Source organism: Pituophis catenifer, unplaced genomic scaffold, assembly GCF_029215685.1.
Source record: "Pituophis catenifer annectens isolate HBS135680 unplaced genomic scaffold, rPitCat1.0.hap2 SCAF_2, whole genome shotgun sequence".
Classification (NCBI taxonomy): Eukaryota; Metazoa; Chordata; class Lepidosauria; order Squamata; family Colubridae; genus Pituophis; species Pituophis catenifer.
Window position 1 is genome coordinate 27,747,019 of NW_027256882.1, and position 21,428 is coordinate 27,768,446.

Genomic DNA, 21,428 nt, shown 5'->3' on the forward strand with positions numbered 1-21,428 from the left:
ATCTTCATTAGCGATGAATTCCTAATTCGCATTTAGAGATGCAGATTAGCACATGCAACTATCTTTTTCTTAATCTGGGCCCTTGTTTTGGGTCTTTTGGCCTTCCCTTGACGGGGTGTAGATCTTTTGCTGTCCCGGTTGGGGGACTTTGGCATTGCTCGGTTTTGGGCTTTCCTTGGGGGTGGCTGTCTTTGGCATTGTTTGCAGTCGCCCCCTCCCTGCAGAGCTTCAGTGAAGGAGTTAAACGGAGAGAGCTTTTGCGACTAGAGAGGAGGCAAAAAAGGGGGGAAGGGGGGCTGGGAGCCAGTTTCAGGCCCCTCCTTGCCCCCCTTCCTGGTCTCCCAATGCTTCTTAAGCCAGGGCTGCGGAGATCCCCTCTCGGGGAGGGGCGCCAGGTGGGCAAGGACGCTGCGAGAGGGGGAGGGGACCAGGAGAAGGGAGAAGGGGGGGGATCCCCAGGTGCGGGAAGGGAGGAGGGATTCCATGGGCGAGGGAAGGAGAGCGAGGTGGGGGTTTCCCCAGTTGCGCCCCCTCCCCTCCGACTCTCCGCCTTTCCTTGCAAGCTTTTCTGCTCCGTGGGAACCGCTGTGCAGCCGCCTCTCCTCCTCCTCGGTTGCTACTTCTGCAAACGGCTCTCCGGTCCCCTTAAAATCCTCCCTTCGAGCCCTTCTCCTTCCCCGCAGCCCCACATTTGGTGCAGATGGGCTCCCAGGGTGAGGCCGCCTGGTGTTTTCCGGCACCGCCGTTCCCTCATGGCTGCTAGGGAGGATCAGCCTCCCAGGGTCTGGAGGGAAGGAAGAGGATCTGGACTGAGAGGGATCGTGGCTGGAGGGGCTCCCTCCGAGGGCGGGAACCCTGTTAGGAGGAGCCCAGTGGCATCTGAATGGCGGGTGACCAAGACCTGAGAGGCGTCCAGGTGGGCTTGCTTGGAGATGAAGCACCTGAATCTGCCTCTCTTAGCTGCCCAGATTCCCTTTTTGGTGACTGCTGCATCCCCGTTTTTCTCTGCCCATATAAGTGAACAAAGGCTGCAAAGGCTTTCAATTTTAATTTTAGTTGTTTTATGGGCTGTATAATCTACCCTAAAGAAGAAGCTCTCTGCTGTTTTGTACAAAGAGATCAAGGGGCTTCTGTGATAAATGGAATGGGAATGGAATAGAATGGAATAGAATGGAATAGAATAGAATAGAATAGAATAGAATAGAATAGAATAGAATAGAATAGAATAGAATAGAATAGAATTCTTCATTGGCCAAGTGTGATTGGACACACGAGGAATTTGTCTTAGGTGTATATGCTCTCAGTGTACATAAGGAGGATAAAATACATTCATCAAGAATTTAGAATTTTTTTAAAAAATAGTTATTGAAGGCCTTTGGGATGTTCCATTGTATATAGGCAGCCCTCGCTTACTATTTGTTCCCCGAGGTTCAAGTTGCAGCAATTGCAACTCACATTCATGTGTCATGAATTCACAGTCATGTGGAATTTATTTATTTATGGTTCGATTTATATGCCGCCCTTCTCCAGAGACTCAGGGTGGTTTACAATGCATTAAGCAATAGCCTTCATACTTTTGTATATACCTGCTTAGTAGGGCTTTCGGCCCCCCACAAGTGGTGTTCTTTTTTATACAAAGTGAGTTTATTGCCCCCACAATCCGGGTCCCCATTTTACCTAACTCGAAAGGATGGAAGGCTGAGTCAACCTTGAGCCTGGTGAGATTTGAATTGCAGTAATTGCAGGCAGCTGGTGCTACTTAATAGCACTTTAGTCTGCTGCGCCACCAAGGCTTTTAACAATCCACAGTGATTTTCTTATCATAAGTTAAAGCCCTCACATCTCTAAAATTATTTCAGAAACTTTGATTGTAATTATTTTGGGATAATTTACAGACTGAAAACGCATGGAGTTTCCACATATATACCTTCGTAGGTGTGTCTATTGGTATTTCTCGCTGTACACATATATCTGCAATTATATAACCTAACCCCAGCACTTCCAGATATATTTGATGATAAATAACCCTTTGCACTGCTAAGAATTTGTTACTGACCCAAGTCAAAAAGAGAATTTCATGACCGAATGGGTATTTGAACTTGGATCTTGGTAGTCTGCCACGTGTCAAATGAATCATAATGTAAGAGGTTATTCTTGTATTGTGATATGTTTGGGCATTCATTGTAATGCAGACTTTTTTCCTTTTTTCACATCATCTGTAACCATTTTATAAACAATTAAAGTTACACTTTTTTTTGACTCTTATAGACAAAGAGATAGCAATAAGAGCACTCTGGACAACATAAAATAACAAGCAACATTGAAAAAGAAAGAAAATCAAGCCAGAAATCAAGATATTTTTCATTTCCTATACAAAGCCACACAATTCTTCATCTTCCTCAGCCGATGAGAGAGAAATGAGAGAAAATCAAGAAGGGATTTCAAGCTCGAAAAAGTAGAGTATACGAAACTTACATGAAAAGTCAAGGGTGAACTATTTTTTATTTAGAAAAAAAGGGAAATATCTGGAAGTCGGTGGGGAAAAAAAGTCAATTAGACAGCCACATAGAAAATACAGTAACAGGCCTCACTCTGAGGAAAAAAACAGCTTGAATGAAAAAGCACTACTTTGAAAAGCATAGAAATGCTACAAATGTGACAAAAGATTTAGTCTGAATAGCTCTCTTCTTGTTGATGGATGGACACATATAGGACAGATGCCCTACAAATGCTCTCACTCTGGTAAATACATTAGCAAGCCAGCAATTTGGTGATACATCACAGGACTCGCACCAGGGAGAAAGTGCGTGAATATCCAGTTTGTGGGGGAAAATTCATTGGAAACTCCCATCTCATAAGTCACCAGAGGACTCACACAGAAGAGAAACCCTTTAAATATCCTGAGTGTGGGAAAAGTTTCAGTCAGAATTCCCACCTGATGACACACCAGAGGACTCACACAGGCAAGAAGCTGTATCAGTGTCCAGATTGTGGGAAAAGTTTCAGTAGCAGTTCTAAGCAGATGAAACATCAGAGGACACATACAGGAGATAAACTATATGAGTGTCCAGAGTATGGGAAAAATTTCTGTAAGAATTCCCGACTTGTGACACACCAGAGGACTCACACAGGAGAGAAACTGTATGAGTGTCCAGACAGTGGAAAACGTTTCAGTCAGAATTCTAGCATGTTGGTACACCAGAGGACTCATAACAAAGAAAACCCGTATGAGTGTCCTGAGTGTGGGAAAAAATTCATGTATAATTCCAGCCTGGTAATCCACCAGAGGACTCACACAGGAGAAAAACCATATGAGTGTCCAGAGTGTGGAAAAAGTTTCAGTAAGAATTCCAGCCTAGTGACACACCAGAGGACTCACACAGGAGAAAAACCGTATGAGTGTCCAGACTGTGGGAAAAGTTTCAGTAAGAATTCCAGCCTAGTGACACACCAGAGGACTCACACAGGAGAGAAACCTTATAAGTGTCCAGAGTGTAGCAAAAGTTTCAGTCAGAATTCCCACCTGGTAACCCATCAAAGGACTCATATAGGAGAGAAACTGTATGATTGTCCTGACTGTGGGAAAAGTTTCAGTCAGAATTCCAGCCTAGTGACACACCAGAGGACTCACACAGGAGAAAAACCGTATCAGTGTCCAGAATGTGGGAAAAGGTTTAGTCAGAATTCCAGCCTGGTGACACACCAGAGGACTCACACAGGAGAGAAACCATATGAGTGTTCAGAGTGTGGGAAAAGTTTCAGTCAGAATTCCAACCTGGTGATACACCAGAAAACTCACAAGTAGACAAATGACATGAGATTCTAAAGTGCGGGAAAACTCAGCATTCTAAGCTGCTGAAACACCACTGGAGAGAAACCATAAGTCTCCAGTGTGTGGGATAAGTTTCACTCATAATTCTAACTTGGTGATAGACTAGGGGACTCACCTCAGGGAGAAACTGTATTAATGTCCTGATTATGGGAATTGTTTCACATGAAATTCCAACCTGATGATACACCAGTGGACTCACAGGGGTTAGCAATCATATGAGTGTTCAGAGTGTGCGAGAAGTTTCAGTCAGAATTCTGACCTGGTGGTACACCAGAGGAGTGGTCCCCAACCTTTGCAACTTGGCGGCCCGGCGCTGGGGAGAGGAACCAGGACCTGCGATTGGTGAGCTGGCACATGTGTGTATGCACACACACCTCCACTCATGCAAGAGAGAAGGGAAGCCTTTGGGGTGTAGTTTTGTGTTCCTTCAGGCTTCTCACCCAAAGCTTTTGCAAAGGGATTGAAACCCTTAAGCAACATGACATCACTCCCCCGAAGCCTTCCATCCATTTGCAAGAGCTTTTAGCATGGAGAAGAGAAGCCTCTGGGCGTACAGCCTCGTGTTCCTTCAGGCTCACCAAGTCTGCCAGACACTCCAAAAGCGGATCCAGTTTCCTGAGCAGGCAGCTTCAGTGACTCAGCGAAGCTGAGCAGGGTGCGCTTGTCTCATTCAGTTTTTCTCACCACTCTGCTTTTGGAGCATCAGGAGGATGCTGAGTTTAGTAGATGAGTAGATGAGGCAAAAGTAGCTGAATTTAGAGAAGGCTTGAATTTCATTTCTGATTTCCCATTGGGAGTTTAGGTGAGAAATGGACTCTTTGAATTCTGGCCTAATGCTTTTTAGTCAACACATCTCAAGATTAGACCTATAATTGGAGAGAAAAAAAATGGAAAATGTTACTTTGATAAAGGCTAACTACGTGTTTCCTTTTGGAGAAGTTGTGGAATTCCTCAAAAAGGCTTTTGGGTGGGGTTTTTTTGTATATTGGTTATAGAATTCCCACAGGTGGAGTTTCCGGCTTCTACCTAAGTGTCCTTCAGATTTTGAGCACCACAATTCCCCAGCCACCATACAAGTAGTCATTGATGTACAACTCTAGTGGGGCCTGCCAATTATGGTTGCATGTTGCAACGACCATTAAACGAGACTGCTTTGCTTAACTAACCCCACCCGTTCTCCTCCTGATAAAACTGTTAAACAAATATGCAAGTTGTTCAGCAGAAAAATGACTATCTCAGAGTTGGAGGCATAGCGTAGTCCCAGGCTTTCATTCCAAAATCCATCTCTACCCCACTGTGGGGTCCTCCCAGGATTTTCCCTCTGCCCTTGGGGTCCCAACAGGCTTTTTTACTCCCGCTTGGTCCCTGCAGTCCTTAGGCCTGACTCCCACCCCAACAGGCCTCACAGAAGACAACTCCTTACCTTGTTGGGAAAAATGGGCAAGCCACTCATCCCAGGGTGGTATGACTGTGTCGTGGAAGCAACTGCTATTTTCAGTGTGCCTGGGATTCATCCCTGCGCCATGCAGTGGACTTGTGGAAGCAGCTGCCATTTTGCCACAACTGCCTCGGGGCCAAAATGTCAGCTGCTTTTGGGTCATTGTAATATTGGAGAGGGAGAAACTGCTCTGTTTTGCTACCTTAACCCTGTGCAGACCACCGTAAAGAATTGTGGGTGCACTGAAAATGACAGCTGCCCCCGGGAGATCTTCAAAATGCAAGTCTACGATGGGTGACGGGTGTGGGGAGTTGGCCCAAGGCCCAGTGAAAAGAAGCAGTGTAAAATTTCACATGTAGAGGCTGTTCTGCCTTGCAGATGAACCTGATGGAGAAGACCTGTAGGGATATTGAGTTGAGGAGAAAAGGGATTCTGGTTTTGATCCCAGCATCTCCAAGTTTATTAGTAACTCCTGCCGGGATCTCTCTTTTTTTGAAGTGCCCACTTGTCATGCTTTGATGGCTGCTGGGTGGTAGCAGCACCATATTGCTGACATATTTGTTGCATCCCTCTTGGTGATGGCAATTTGAGAAAAAAAATGTACACTGGAAAATGTTTCATTTTTAAAAATGCATTGAATAAAAATCCTAAATAGCTTTTGACAAGGAAAAAAATGGGTATTGTCAGTGTTGCTATGAACATTAGGGCAAGGCAAGATGCTCAGAGTCTCCTCAAACTGCGAGATATGTAACAAGTTTTAATAATAAATAAATTTAATAATAAAAAAAGCAACATAAAGCCCTTTTCTCAAGTCTTGATTTCCTCACAGTGGGTTTCTAACACACTACAATTGTTCAGCTACCTGTAATCTGTCTCTCATGCATTCTGCATCTCTATGACCAATCTGTCTCCCTCAATTTCCCTTCCCTCCTCCTGATACATTTAATTTTTTCAATTTCAATCGACTCTCTGTCCCTCTGATGATGCGAGCTGCATTTTTTTAAATAACTAAATTATGAATGAGAGAAATGCTGTGGAGATACTATTCGTGGACTTCATCAAGACACTTGACACCACAACCTACTTCTTGGTATGGTAGAACAATGTGGGAGACACAGTACCATCATCAGTTGGATTTGCAATTGGTTGACCAAACAAACTCGGTGGGTAATCCTAAATGGAACTGTATCTACACTAAGGGAAGCATGCAGTCGGGTACCTCAAGGTTTGGTCTTGGGCTCAGCACATTTCAACATCTTCATAAATGATTTAGATGAAGGTCTAGAACTGATCAAATTTGCAGATGACATCAAACTTGGGGGAAAAACCAACACTTTTGAAGATAGTGGGTAATCCTCAATGGAACTGCATCTACCATGTTTTCCCGAAAATAAGACCTGTCTTATATTTTTTTGAACCCCGAAGTAAGGGCTTGGCCTTCTTTTCAGGGGGTCTTATTATTTTGGGGCACAATTAGGGATGGCAGGTGAGTGGTGGGGAGGGGAAGAAGTGAGGGGAAGGAAACCTTGCCATGCCTGGCAAAGTGGGGAGAAGAGATGGCAAGAATAGTGGCTGCTTTTGCAGCTGATTGAGGCTGCAAAAGCAGCAGGAGGTCCCACGCATCTCACGCCTCCTTCAAGAACAGTTTTACCTCAATTGGTTGTCAAGGGCTTGGCCCTAATTGAGGCTCCCTGGGGTGGGGACTGTAGCCCGGTGCTTGAGAGGTTCTTGGGGGTGGGGAAAGCCCCTTTATGCAACCCAGTCCCTCTTTCAGGTGGCCAGGAAGCCCCCTCCTACCATGCAGCCAGCTGGTTGAGAATCAGGCAGTCCTGGGAACTGCTCACCGGCTGGACAGGGAACTCCGGCCTACATGGTGCTGCAGGTGCCAGGCTACAATCCTGGGTGGGTGCTGCAGCTCTCAGGCCAGCTGTGTGTGAGGTACTGTAGTTTAGTTTAGTTTAGTTTACTTTGAATTTATATACCGCCCTTCTCCCGAAGGACTCAAAACACCCCTTTTTTAAAAGCAAATTAAAATTGAACAGTTAAAAAGAGTTAGGCCAGCCCAGCTTGTTGGAATAAAAAAGTTTTGAGGGCATGGTGGAAAGTGCGTAAATCCAGGATTCTCCGTATCTCCGGGGGGAGCTCGTTCCAAAGGGCAGGTGCCCCCACAGAGAAGGCTCTACCCCTGGGGGCCGCCAGTCGACACTTTGACCGATGGCACCCTGAGGAGCCCCTCTCTGTGGGAGCGTACTGGCCGGTGAGAGGCTACCGGTGGCAGAAGGCGGTCTTCTAAGTACCCAGTTCCTAAGCCATGGAGCGCTCTAAAGGTGGTAACCAATACCTTGAAGCGCACCCGGAAGACCACCGGGAGCCAGTGCAGCTCACGCAGGAGAGGTGTTACATGGGAGTGCCATGTCGCTCCTATAACCACCTGCGCAGCCACATTCTGGACCAGTTGGAGCTTCTGGGTGCTCCTCAAGGGGAGCCCCATGTAGAGAGCATTACAGTAGTCCAGGCGGGAAGTGAAGAGGGCATGAGTGACAGCAAAAGGTAGGGAAGGCTGCTGGGTAGCAACCGGGGCTTGGCGGTGAGCTGTGCTGGGCGGAAGGCGAGGTGGTTGCAGAACCACCACAGGCAACTGGGGCAGCCCTATGCTTGCTTGCCTTGCAGAGCTGGCACGAGAGCTGCAGCACCCACAGGGCCAGGGCCCGAAAAGTGTGTGGCTTGGCGTAACTGTACCCTGGCCCCTGCAGCACCGAACAGGTGTACAGGCCAGTGCTCAGCAGCCCAAACATTTGGCAATGCAGGCTAGCATTTATTGGGCACCCAAACACTTTTCACCCATTTCTTTTCCTGGGCGAAAAGTGTGCGGCAGTTCAAGAGATCAAATCTCTCTCTCTGTGTGTGTGTGAGCGATAGAGAGAGAGAAAAAGAGAAACGGTGGAGGGGAACCGGGTAAGCTTCCCCTGCCCAGAAGCAATGTGCAGCCTCTCACAGTAACAAGAATTGCCTGCAATTCTCCTTACTGTGAGAGGCTGCATGTTGCAAAGAAGAACGAAGCAAGGCGGTGAGGTGGTGGTGATGGAGGACAAAGCAAGGCATGGGCTGCAGAGCTGCCCCAAGGCCCCGCATTGGCTTATCTGAAGGCCCTTCAGCCAGGCCACCCATGCCAAACCTTCCCCCTCCATATGATGATGATGGGTTAAAGGATCTAGGTATGTCTAGGCCAGGGGTCTACAACCTTAAACACTCAAAGAGCCATTTGGACCCGTTTCCCAAAGAAAAGACCAGGAACCACAAAACCTGGGTGGGTGTGGCCAACTCAATGTCACTCCCACCAAGTCACCTGACCCTCCAGTCATGCCTACCCAGGTTTTGTGGCTCCTGGTGTTTTCTGTGGGAAATGGGTCTCTCTCTCTCTCTCCCTCCTCCCATTTCTATTTTTCTTTTTCCTCTCCCTCTCTTTTTTCTTTCTCTCCCCCTTCTCTCATTTTTTTCCCTCTCTCTAGCTCTCTCATTTCTCTCTCCCTCTCTCCCCCTTCTCTCTCCCATCTTTTTTCCTCTCATTCTCTCCCATCATTTTCTCATTTTTCTCCCCTTTTCTCTCATTTCTCCCTCCCTCCCTCTCTTTCCATCTCATTTGTTTTTTTTTTCCTCTCCGTTCTTTCTTTCTTCCCCTTCTCATTTGTTTCCCTCTCTTTTCCCTTTCTTATTCTCTCCCACCAGCTCTCTCATTTCTCTTTCTCCCCCTTCTCTCTCTCTCACTTGTTTCTTTTTCCTCTCTCTCATTCTCTCCCTCCATCATTTTCTTATTTCTTTCTCTTTTTCTCCCTTTTTGTCTCTCTCATTTCTTTCTCTCTCACACAAATGCATACAAGCAAGGATACCCTCTCTCACGCACAAGCGGGGATACCGTCTGCAAGTGAACGGCCAAGTTCAGCCAAAGCGCAGCGAAGGCATAGAGCAGGCGGGTTGACTGGGTGATGGGTGAGCATCTTTGGTGAGGGCACTCCAGCTTTCTCTGAGCCTGATCCCAGGGGTGGGGGTGCGAGGTTCGGCAGGCCAGCATCCTTTTGCTGCTGCCCCTCAGCTCAGCTCAGGGCAGCAGGAAAAGAGGGCTGGCCTCACCGAACCTCACATGCCCACCCCGGGAATCAGGCTCGGAGAAAGCCAGAGCACCCTCGCCAAAGACTCTCGCCCGTCAGCCAATCAATCCCCTGCTCTGCACCTTCGATGTGCTTTGGCTGAGCCTGGCCACTCGCTTGAGGGTATCCCCGCTTGTGCGCACCCTTCCGTCTGGTGCCCTAGAGAATAAGTCAATCCACTCTTGTGACAGACACTCAACTACTGGAAGACAGCTATCATGTCCCTCCTAATGACTTTTTCTCATCTTTGTTGCTCTTCTCTTCACACTTTCCAGGGTCACAACAATATTTTTATATCATGGTGACCAGAACTTGACACAGTATTCCAAGTGTGGTATCACCAGCATTGTGTAAAGTAATTCTCTTATCTTCTTGTTTTCTTGACATTATTCCTCTGTTGATGCAGCCTAGGACTGCATTTGCTTTTTTTAGCAGCTGCAGCACAACACTAGCACAAGGAGTATTTATTGAGTTCTCATGCACCGCAGGGACACATGGCCTGCGTGTTTGGAGGTCTCCCGGAGACAGCCACCATTTTCAATGCACCCACAACTCATTAACATAGTCTACAAAGTGTTAAGGTAGCAAAACAGAAGCTTGTCCCACTCTGTGACTCAGAAGCAGCCACCATATTGACGTAGAGGCAGGCATGGCAAAATGGCAGCTGCTTCCACAAATCCCCTGCATGGCCCAGGGATGAATCCCGGGCACAGTCAAAGTAACAGCTGTTTCCACGACATAGTCATGGAGCCCAGAGATGCATGCCCTGCCCTCTTTCCCCACATGAGGTTCAGAGATCTTCAAAAGTTATAGAGGAGGAGGAGGAGGCTGTGATGCCTGGTAGCGTGGGAGTCAGGCCTAAGTATTACAGGGATCCTGTCAGCTGGATCTCCACCATGGGTTTTTCCTTTGATGCATGCTTGTTATCGGCTGTCATAGTAATGGTGGGGCGGGGCATGGCATTTAGGTTTGGGAAGTGAGCTGGTGTGGTGAAGACCCATGTGAACTAAAAGGGAGGTTTGCTCTCAAGAACTATTGCGCTGCTGAGTGGAGTTGTTTACACTAAGCAAGGCCAACCGTCCTGTAACTCCAGATGGACTAAAAGACCTGAAGATGAGTTTCACATGGTATTATATGGTATTATGGGATCATCATTCCCCCCAGGAACATTCAGCCTGGGTCCCTGGGGGGGGGAGCGTTTTGGGGAAACTTCCAACTTGTAACTTTTGTGCTTTTGAATCAGATCTTGCTTTGCTTTCTCCGCCATAATTTCAAACTCAATAAAAGTACCTCTTCACTACCTCAATGGAGTCGGGGGTTTTCTTTCTTGGGTTTTGAACAGAGGCAGGCCTGACATTAAGCAAGATCGGCCAACCTGGAGACCTAGTCCACTGAGGGGGCTGAGCACATAATGTCAACCCACGGGAGCAACCAGGAAGACTGGAGAGCCTTGGGGTCAACCTCCCCCCCCCCCAGCCACATCTCTGCCATGAGGAGACGGAGTGGCTGGAGGAGCTGCAGCTCAAAGAGAAAACGGTCCGAGCCAGATGGTTGCTGGGATTCTTCCTAGCTCAAGTTTGGAATCACATGCAGGAATATGGAGAGAACTTTGCTTCAGAGGTAGCCAAAGTGAGATGTGTCACCATGGCCCTGGAAGGGGCCACAGCAGATTGGATGGTGACTCTTCACAACAATGCCCCCCAGCTGAGGGATTACAACCAGTTTATGATGGCACTCAGCAGGTGGTTTGAGGACTCTCTAGCTGAACGCAAGACTAGGACGAGGAAGACGACCATAAATCAGTAGAATACACCCAGGAGTTTCGTGAGTTGGCATGCCACATGCATGGCTGGTCCCCAGAAGTCCTGATGAAGTGCTACAAAGATGGGTTTAATGAAGACATCAATCAGAGCTGCATCTCCCGGGGAGCCCAAGACCTTCAGAGCTGGTATGTGTTGGTAGCCGAGGTGGAAATTGATCGGGCTAGAGATCGGCACCGTGGAAGTCAAGTTGAAGCAAGCCTTCCCCCTCTGTCCTTAAAGAGACCCCAAAGAGAGCTGCCAAAGGCAGGCCAGCAGCCAAACCAAGGTTCACAGCATGCTTCAAGTGTGGGAAGGAGGGGCACCGAGCAGCTGATTGCCCCACCAAGCCAAGCTCCAAGCCGACAACTGTTGGGGGCAGGAAGCCTGAGAAACAGCTAGTCAAGCTCCATGAAACAGCGCTGAAAGGGGTAGAGGTTATTGAGTTCACCCCTCCTGGCCAGGAGCTGTGAACTCTGACCACCCCAGAGGAGAGTGAGACTGACTCTGACCCCTGATAAGTCAGCATGTGGCCCCCATGACCATCCCGGTGGAGCTGCTGGCACCCAGGGGAAGATGCTAGACTCAGTGTGCATGCGATGCGTGATTAGGCCCAAGGTGGTAGAGAAACTGGGACTGAGACTGAGAACACTGAAGGTGCCCATAGCATTTTGCTAGCTAGATGGGTTGGTAGCTGGGGGAAGTCCAGCACACTTTGTAACTGAACCAGTGGATGGGGGATCACTGAACTGAGTTTCATTGTAGTCCTCGGAATGGAGCGACCCCTCTTGCTTGGATTTGCCTGGCTCCAAAAATGGAACCCTCATATGAATTGGAGGAAGGGGCTTTTATGAATCCATTCACATAGCCAGGAAGAAGTGGGGGCCAAAACTCCACCCAGAGCCAAGGTTACGAGGGAGCTAGGGTGAGCAAGTGCCTAGATGGTGAGGAGAAAATCCCAAAAGAATACTGGGACCTCAGGGAGGCATTCAGCAAGAGCGGCTTGAATGTGCTCCCATCCTATTACCCCACAGACTGCAGCAAAGAAATCCTCCTGGGGGTGAAACTCCCTAAGCCAAAGATCTACTCGATGACCCTGTGACAGCTGGAGGAACTGCTAGCCTTTATTGACAAAAATCTAAAGCAGGGCTTCATCCAACCAGGTAGGCCATGAGTGGCTGCCCCTGTGTTGTTTCGTGAGAAAAAGGATCCATGGGGAAATGTGGCACTCATAATCTGGAGGACAAGAAGGTAGAAGACGAAAACTCCACATGGTGGAGTTTCACAATAAATACATGATATCCAGAAACAGGTAGTTCACATTTATCAAACAAATTTCCACATGTTTTCTTTCCAACTACAGGTCTAAACCCGAGATGTGTTGACTAAAAAGGATCAGGCCAGTATTCGGAGTCATTCTCATCTACACACTCAATGGGAGTTCAGAAATTAAATTCAAACCTTCTCCAAACTCATCAACTTTTGCCGCATATGAATTTTTATTGTATGCAATAAGGAGTTACTTTGCCCTAAAGTACTGTCCACAGACTGAACATTTGAGAGGTCTCTCCCATGCGAGTCCTCTAGTGAGGGTGAGGCAGCAGTTCTCAACCTGGGGGTCGCGACTCCTTTGGGAGTCGAATGGCCATTTCACAGGGGTTGCCAAAGCCCTCTCTTGCCCCCCCCCCACGCCTTCACTCACCCTCACCCTCTGCCTCTGTTGATCTTCGGTTGCCATTCGCTTACCCTGCCCACTCCCAATCTATTGCTGCCTCTGGAGTCCCAGCTGATGGCTAGAGGGAAAAAAACTTTAAATTCTTGCCGCGGGGCTTCAAAGAGCCGCCCTACTCTCAGCTGTTTTGCGGAGGGCTCTTTTGCTAGCTAGCTGCAAAGAGGTAAATTCCTGGAGCAGATTTTTTTTCCCCTAGCTATGCTGAAAAAGCGAAATTGAAAGTAAAGCAAGGTCTTTGCTGCAACGTGACAAAATGAGGCAGAGAGATTTCTTTTTCTTCACCAAAAAAGGTAGGTGCAAAACTGCAAACAATGGGAAATTTAGGGCAAAAGAGGAGGTTCAAGATTTTAAAACACAAAAGAAAAAATGCTCTATTTAACTAGGGAATTGTAATAATTGAGATACTATTAATTGTATATTGTGTTGAAAGCAGAAATGGTTAAGTTGTGGTTTGGAGGAATATATGGGGGAAATTATTTGGTTTATTATTATTGGTAAATATAATTAATTTGTAAGAAATTGGGTTGCATGGAAATAATTGGAATATTCATGTTCATATTGATTAATATACAACAAAGATAGTTATATAACTAATTGATTTATATTAAAATGTTGAATTTGTATTAAACAACTGTATTACATAATTACATAATTAACCAATGTGAGGATGGATATAAAAATAGATGACAACATGAAGGGGTATAATATAGAATAGAAGGGAAAAATTGAATTTGATTAAGATTAGAGATGAGGATGAAGGGTAATATTGGTTTTTTTAAAAAACAGATGAGGAATAAATATGGTAAAAAGGAAATATAGAAATTGTAAATTTAATTGAAATGACTAAACACTGTGTTGGAAGAAATATCCTTCTGGGTTCTGCTCCAAGTGGGGAAAAAGACACTGGAAACATGGAGACTGCTTGGAAAGATGGTTTAATGGTGGACAGGATCACATGGCTTGAGTTCCTGAACAGAAAAGGGGCAGATACAGTAAATCCTATGGCTTTTATGCTCTCTCTGGCTTTACATTTCTTGGGACCCCGAAAGAGTATCCTGATTGGTTGTCAGACTCCCAGGGGGTGGGGGTCTTAGCTAGCCTTGCTGGCTGATGGTCACATGTGCTTCCCAGGTCACATGTGGTGAGTTTCGGTTGCTATATGGGGCCCATTGTGTTAGTTTCTGTTGCTATTGTGTTACAAATGTCCTTTGACAAAGGATAGACTTTCTGCCTCTGGCCCATTAACAAAGGGTGGGGGGCAGGAAGGTGGGAGCTGCTTTGTCTGTAAAATATGCTTCTCCATTTCTCATCCAGGGAAATATAATATTCTGCCTTTTTAATATTTCATTCTTCTAGGAAAGGGGTGGGTGCTAACCTCCTACAACTGTTTAAATTTGTGAACCGGCCAAATACTCTGTTCAAAGAAAATACGTTGTATGTGTGTTTCTAATTATTGCTATTTATTCCTATTTGTTCTCTTTTATTCTTTAAAGTTTAACAATTCATTCTTTATCTTAATATCTTTATATTTGTTTGGGGTTGGCTTTCTTCCCTTTCATCTTTTTTATTGTACAGCAATCTTTCTCCTCAAACCTACCACCTCTCTTTTCTTTCCTTCTTACTTTCTCTTCCCCCCCTCTTCTTCTCCCTACTTCCTCTTCCTTTCTCCTTCTCCTCCTCTCTTCCTCCCTCTCTTACCCTCACTCCTACTCTAATTTCCCTTCCCTTCCTTCATCCCTCTCTATTGCTGTATCCTTTTATGCATATGGACTAGTCAGAGGGCTGAAAAAGTTATTTTTGACTGGTCCTCGCACTTTTGACCAGTCCTCGAATTTACGACTGTCCTCACATTTTACGTTTTTTGCCCTATCTTATCACCATGGTGAAGAGAAGCAGTTGTGAAATGAGTGACATGGTTGTTAAGAATGCTGCACAGGCATAAATGTGAGGATGGTCATAAGTGTGAGGACCAGTCAAAAGTCCGAGGACCTGTCAGAAATGACTTTTTTCAGCCCTCTGAGTAGTCCCTATACACATAGCCATGGCCACCCAGTCACATGACCTCCAAGCCACGCCCACAAAATAAGCCACACCCACAGAACCGTTAGTAAAAAAATTTAGAACCCACCCCTGGTTGGGGGTCACCACAACATGAGGAACTGTATTAAAGGGTCGTGGCATTAGGAAGGTTGAGAACCACTGCTCTAGTGTTTCACCAGGTTTCAATTGAAATGAAAAAATTTCTCACAATCAGGGCATTCAAAGTGTTTCTCTCACCAGTTGAGAATTCTGACTGAAACTTTTGCCACAAACAGGACACTAATACGGTTTCTCTCCTGTGTGAGTCCTCTGATGTTTCACCAGGCTGGAAGTACAACTAAACCTTTTCCCACAGTCAGGACATTCAAAAGGTTTCTCTCCTGTGTGTCCTCTGGTGATTTGTGAGCTGCAATTTTGTAATGAAACTTTCCCCACAATCAGGACATTCAAAGCGTTTTTCGCCTATGTGAATCCTCTGGTGTATCACCATTTGGGACTTCTGACAGAAATTTTTGCCACAAACAGAACACTCATACAGTTTCTCACCTGTATGAGTCTTCTGATGTTTCATCATTTGGGAACTCTGACGGAATTTTTTGCCACAAATAGGACACTCATATGGTTTCTCGCCTGTGTGAGTCCTCTGGTGTATCACTAGGTGGCTTTTGTGACTGAACCTTTTCCCACAGAAAGGGCATTCAAAGGGTTTATCTCCTGTGTGAATCTTCTGGTGACTCATGAACTGGAATTTTCTAATGAAACATTCCCCACAATATGGACACTGGTATGATTTCCCTCCTGTGTGAGTCCTCTTGTGTTTCACCAGGCTGGAAGTACGACTATACCTTTTCCCACAGTCAGGACATTCAAAAGGTTTTTCTCCTGTGTGTGTCCTCTGGTGATTTGTGAGCTGCAATTTTGTAATGAAACTTTTCCCACAATCGGGACATTCAAAGTGTTTCTCGCCTGTGTGAATCCTCTGGTGTATCACCAGGCAGCTTTTGTTACTAAACCTTTTCCCACAATCAGGACATTCAAATGGTTTCTCGCCTGTGTGAATCCTCTGGTGTATCACCATTTGGGACTTCTGACAGAATTTTTTGCCACAAACAGGACATTCATACGGTTTCTCTCCTGTGTGAATCCTCTGGTGCATCACCATTTGGGACTTCTGACAGAATTTTTTGCCACAAACAGGACATTCATACGGTTTCTCTCCTGTGTGAGTCCTCTGGTGCATCCTCAGGTGGCTTTTGTCACTGAACCTTTTCCCACAATCAGGACATTCAAACGGTTTCTCGCCTGTGTGAGTCCTCTGGTGTATCACCATTTGGGACTTGTGACGGAAATTTTTGCCACAACCAGGACACTCATATGGTCTCTCTCCTCTGTGAGTCCTCTTGTGTATCACCAGGAGGCTTTTGTGACTAAACCTTTTTCCACAGAAAGGGCATTCAAAGGGTTTATCTCCTGTGTGAATCCTCTGGTGACTGATGAACTGGAATTTATTAATGAAACATTCCCCACAAACCGGACACTCATATGGTTTCTCTCCTGTGTGAGTCCTCCGGTGTATCACCAGTTCAGAATTCTCTCTGAAACTTTTCCCACAAAGAGCACATTGAAATGGTTTCTCTCCTGTGTGAGTCCTCTGGTGAATCACTAGGCTGTAGTTGTGTCTGAAACTTTTCCCACAAAGAGCACATTCAAATGGTTTCTCTCCTGTGTGAGTCCTCTGGTGAATCACTAGGCTGTAGTTGTGTCTGAAACTTTTCCCACAAAGAGCACATTTAAAAGGTTTCTCCCCTGTGTGAGTCCTCTGGTGAATCACTAGGCTGTAGTTGTGTCTGAAACTTTTCCCACAAAGAGCACATTTAAAAGGTTTCTCCCCTGTGTGAATCCTCTGGTGTACCAACAGTTGGGAATTGTGACTGAAACTTTTCCCACAAAGAGCACATTCAAAGGGTTTCTCCCCTGTGTGAATCCTCTGGTGTACCAACAGTTGGGAATTGTGACTGAAACTTTTCCCACAAAGAGCACATTCAAAGGGTTTCTCTCCTGTGTGAGTACTCTGGTGTGTCACCAGGTGTGACTTCTGACTGAAACTGTTACCACATACAGGACATTCAAAGGGTTTCTCTCCTGTGTGAGTCCTCTGGTGTTTAACCAAATGGGAATTCCAAATAAAACATTTGCCACAATCAGAACATTCAAAGGGTTTCTCTGCTGTGTGAGTCCTCTGGTGTCTCCCCAGGCTGGAATTGTCAATGAAACGTTTTCCACAAACCAGACACTCATATGGTTTCTCTCCTGTATGAGTCCTCCAGTGTATCTCCAGTTCGGAATTCTGTCTGAAACTTTTCCCACAAAGAGCACATTGAAATGGTTTCTCTCCTGTATGAGTCCTCTGGTGTACAACCAGTTGGGATTTGTGACTGAAACTTTTCCCACAAAGAGCACATTCAAAGGGTTTCTCCCCTGTGTGAATCCTCTGGTGTACCAACAGTTGGGAATTCCAACTAAAACATTTGCCACAATCAGAACATTCAAAAGGTTTCTCTCCTGTGTGAGTCCTTTGGTGAATCACCATGTTGGACTTCTTACTGAAACATTTACCACAATTGGGACATTCAAAGGGTTTCTCTCCTGTGTGAGTCCTTTGGTGAATCACCATGTTGGAATTCTTACTGAAACATTTCCCACAATCAGGACATTCAAAGGGTTTCTCTCCTGTGTGAGTCCTCTGGTGTATCACCAACTTGGAATTCCCACTGAAACATTTCCCGCAATCAGAACACACATATGATTTCTTTTTTGTGTACATTTTCTAGTGTATCACCACACCGGAGTTCTGACTGAAACTTTTCCCACAATCAGAGCTTTCAAAGGGTTTCTCCCTGGTGTAAGTTCTCTAATGTATCACCAAGTTGCCATGCTCACTACATTGGGAGCCATTGTAGGGCTTCTATGTGGGTCCTTCCATGAACTACAAGGGAGCTGTTGTGACTAAAGTTTTGGCCACATAAACTTCTTTTCTCCATTGTGGATCATTTCATGCATACTCCATTGCGATTTGAAACATGCATGTTTCCCACAATAAATATGTCTGTGCAGTTGCAAAAGGAGATCACATGACCCTAGAACACGACAACCATCATAAATGGGAGCTAGCTGCCAAGCATTCAAATATAAATCATGTGACCATGGGGCTGTTGCAGTAGTCATAAGTGTGAAAAATGGTCATAAGTCAGTTTTTTTTAGTGGTGTAATGTATCTATAATGTGTCCTGCATACTCTACTTTTTCCAGTTCAAAATCTCATCTTGATCACCTGCTGGGGAAGGAGAAGAATTTTGGGGTTTTCTGAAGGAAATGGAAAACATTTTGATTTCTGGATTGATTTGCTTTCCTTTTTAATGTTGCTTGTTATTCTGTTGTCCGGAGTGCTCTTATTGGTATCCACTTTATCTATAAGATTCAAAGAAAAGGGCAACGTTACTGTTTTTAAAATGGCTGTAGAAGGTATGAAAAAAGAAAAACATATACATTAACGGCAGAAAGCAAATATGCCTTTAGCAATGCTAAAATAACCTTAGAGTAATTATGATTTACTTGACACACTGAAGATTACTGAGATCCATGTTCACATTTGCATTCAACCATGAAATTCTCGTTGACTTGGGTCAATACACATTCTTAGTACAGCAATTATTGGATAGACTCGCTGTAATTAAGATGAATGCAACATATAACAGAATAATAAGAGTTGGAAGGGACTTTGAAAGTCTTCTAGCCCAACCCTCTGCTCTACTATTTCAGACAAGTGGCCGTCGAATCTCTTTTTGAAAGCCTCCAGATAGAGCACCGAAAACCTCTGAAGACAAGCTATTCCATTGGTCGATTGCTGTAATCATTAGGAATTTTCTCTTTAGTTCTAGGTTGCTTCTCTCTTTGGTTAGTTTCCATCCACTGTTTCTTTTGGTACTTTGGAAAATAGTTTGACTTGTTTTTGTCTTTATAGGAGCCCTTTGAATATTGGAACACTGCTGTCATGTCTCCACTAGTCCTTCTCATTAGACTAGACATACCCAATTCTTGTAACTATTCTTTGTATGTTTTAGCCTCCAGCACCTGAATTACCGAAGATGGATTTTCTGTTTCAGACTTTATCAATACTTGTAAGTGATACTCCATTTAAACAATGGCAGATGGAAATCTCTAGGTATATATTGCAAGAATGAAATATAAATTATTGCAAGACGCTAAGGATACACTAAGGAAAGAGGAGGGTTTATCAGATTTGAAATTGTACTTTGATGCTTGTTGTTTTGTCTGGCAAAAAAAGTGGGTGACTCTTCAAATTAAGAGGTTACTTGACAGAGAGGGCCATGAATTAGATTTTGATGGCACGAGTATTTATGGTATGATATTATTAGGGAATGATATAAAGGCAATGAATTTTGGAAATATAAAGAAGTTTTTTTTATCTTTTATGGTGGGCATGTCACAAAGGAATGTTGGAGTAAGATACACATCTTAACACAGAAGACTATTAAAGTGAATATAAAGATTAAAGCAGTTAGTATTTTTTAGGCTTAATGGATAAAGAACTTGAAAAAAATGGAAGATTGATGTTATATATGTTGATGGAAGCAAGAATACTGTACGCACAAAAATGGAAGAATATTTTCATTCCCACGATGGACAAATAGCTTCAAAACCTTATGCCGTTAGAAGAGATGGCTAAATTGACTACTTTGATTAAAGAAAAGAACAGGATTAATTTGGTTTCGACATGGAAACCGCTTTTGGACTTCGTTCTTGAGATAGAAAATAAATAAGGGTTTGATTTTGGGATTTTGTTGATAAGTTTGTTGTAGAAATGCTAGTTAATATTATTATATAAAAGTAGATAGTTGAGGTTTTATGTTAGTGCACCAAAAGGAGTCAGAAGTCAATGCTTTTCTTTTTCTTTTCCCCTTAACCTTACACTTTTCTCACTCCCCCTTTTCCTCCCTTCTTGCACCATTATGTTCATTTTTCTTTGCAATTCTATATTTTATATTTTGATCAATTAATAGCTCGTTGGCGGTTGGATCTGCCTCCCGGAATACCACCAATCAGCTGTTCCAGGATGCGGGGAATGCTGCCGCCCATTGGCATTGGTGCCACCCATCGCTGCTGCCACCTATCACCGCCTCCACGCATCCCATTTTTGGCCCATTCCAAGGCAGCAGAGATCACCGCTGGCACCTATCCCCACCGCCTGGAACGGGCCAAAAATGGGATGCGTGGAGACCGAAAACGGGGTGTGCGGAAGCCGAAAACAAAATGTGCAGAGGCCAAAAATGGGGCACACGTAGGTGACAGTAGGTGGCAGTGCTGATGGGTGGCACTGCAGGGATTGCTGCCGCCGCAGCAATCCCCACAGCCTGGAACAGCTGATCGTTGGTATTCTGGGAGACAGATCCAATCGCCAATCAGTTGCTCGTGCTAAATCAGGCTGTGCTGAAGCTGACCAGGCTGTATGCTGCAAGGAGGCAAATTGCTGGGAGGCAGAGGCAAAGGCGGGGGGGGGGGGTTCCTGCCCAAAAGCTAGGTGCGTCCTACAGTCCGGAGCATCTTATGGTCTGAAAAATAGAGTACTTCTTGGTAAGCTAGAAAAAAGTGGGATAGACAGCATCACCACCAGATGGATTCGTAACTGGCTACAAACCGTACTCAACAAGTAGTCCTTAGTGGGTCTATGTCTACATGGAGGGAAGTAAGCTGTGGGGTACCACAAGGTTCTATCTTAGGTCCAGTACTCTTCAATATCTTCATAAACTTAGATGAGGGAATAGAAGGGGAACTTACCAAATTTGCGGATGATACTAAGCTGGCAGGAATAGCTAACACCCTAGATGATAGGTTCAAGATCCAGATGGATTTTGACAGATTTGAACACTGGGGGGTTCGGCGCACATGCACACATTCGCTCATGCACGCACGTGCTTTGGACACTCAGTCCAGAAAAGGTTAACCATCACTGTCATAAGCAATCAGCAAGGGTGATGGTAAATGGAGATATGACTGAAAAGATTAATATTATGAAGGGTACAAGACAGGGATGTGCTTTATCCCCGTTGTTATTTGTATTGACATTGGAGGTATTAAATAGAAATATAAAACAGGATAAGTAGATAAAGGGTATGGAAATAAAAAAGGAGGAATATAAATTGCATGCATTCGCAGATGATTTGATATTTATTTTAGAAGATCTGCAAGAAACAGGACCAATGTTATTAAAAAAATAGAAGAATATGGCAAGGTGACAGGACTGAAAATTAATAAAACGAAAATTTTAGTGAAAAATATAACAGAAAAGCAGAAAAGGGACTTGACGAAGAGACTAGATACTTCAGATTACAAAGAAAGTAAAATATCTAGGGATATAATTAACA

General features: G+C 44.9%; 2 protein-coding genes across 2 annotated transcripts in view; one reads left to right on the forward strand and one right to left on the reverse strand.

Annotated features, from left to right (window-relative positions):
* The first annotated feature begins 883 nt into the window (after nt 1–883).
* LOC139310039 (zinc finger protein 252-like) overlaps nt 884–21,428 on the forward strand; it is a 371,392-nt gene continuing 350,847 nt past the window's right edge. Inside the window, exons 1-2 of the mRNA XM_070934207.1 lie at nt 884–916; nt 2,756–3,778. Of these exons, the coding sequence (XP_070790308.1) occupies nt 884–916; nt 2,756–3,778 (1,056 nt within the window). The remainder of the gene's footprint in view (nt 917–2,755; nt 3,779–21,428) is intronic.
* Nucleotides 14,964–17,863, reverse strand: LOC139311959 (zinc finger protein 850-like). The gene has a single exon (XM_070936482.1). It carries the CDS (start codon nt 17,808–17,810, stop codon nt 15,351–15,353), a length of 2,460 nt encoding a protein of 819 aa, XP_070792583.1. The 5' UTR covers nt 17,811–17,863; the 3' UTR covers nt 14,964–15,350.

Excerpts from the sequence above, each read along its gene's own strand:
- LOC139311959 (XM_070936482.1), bottom strand. The coding sequence starts at position 17,810 with ATGTACACAAAAAAGAAATCATATGTGTGTTCTGATTGCGGGAAATGT.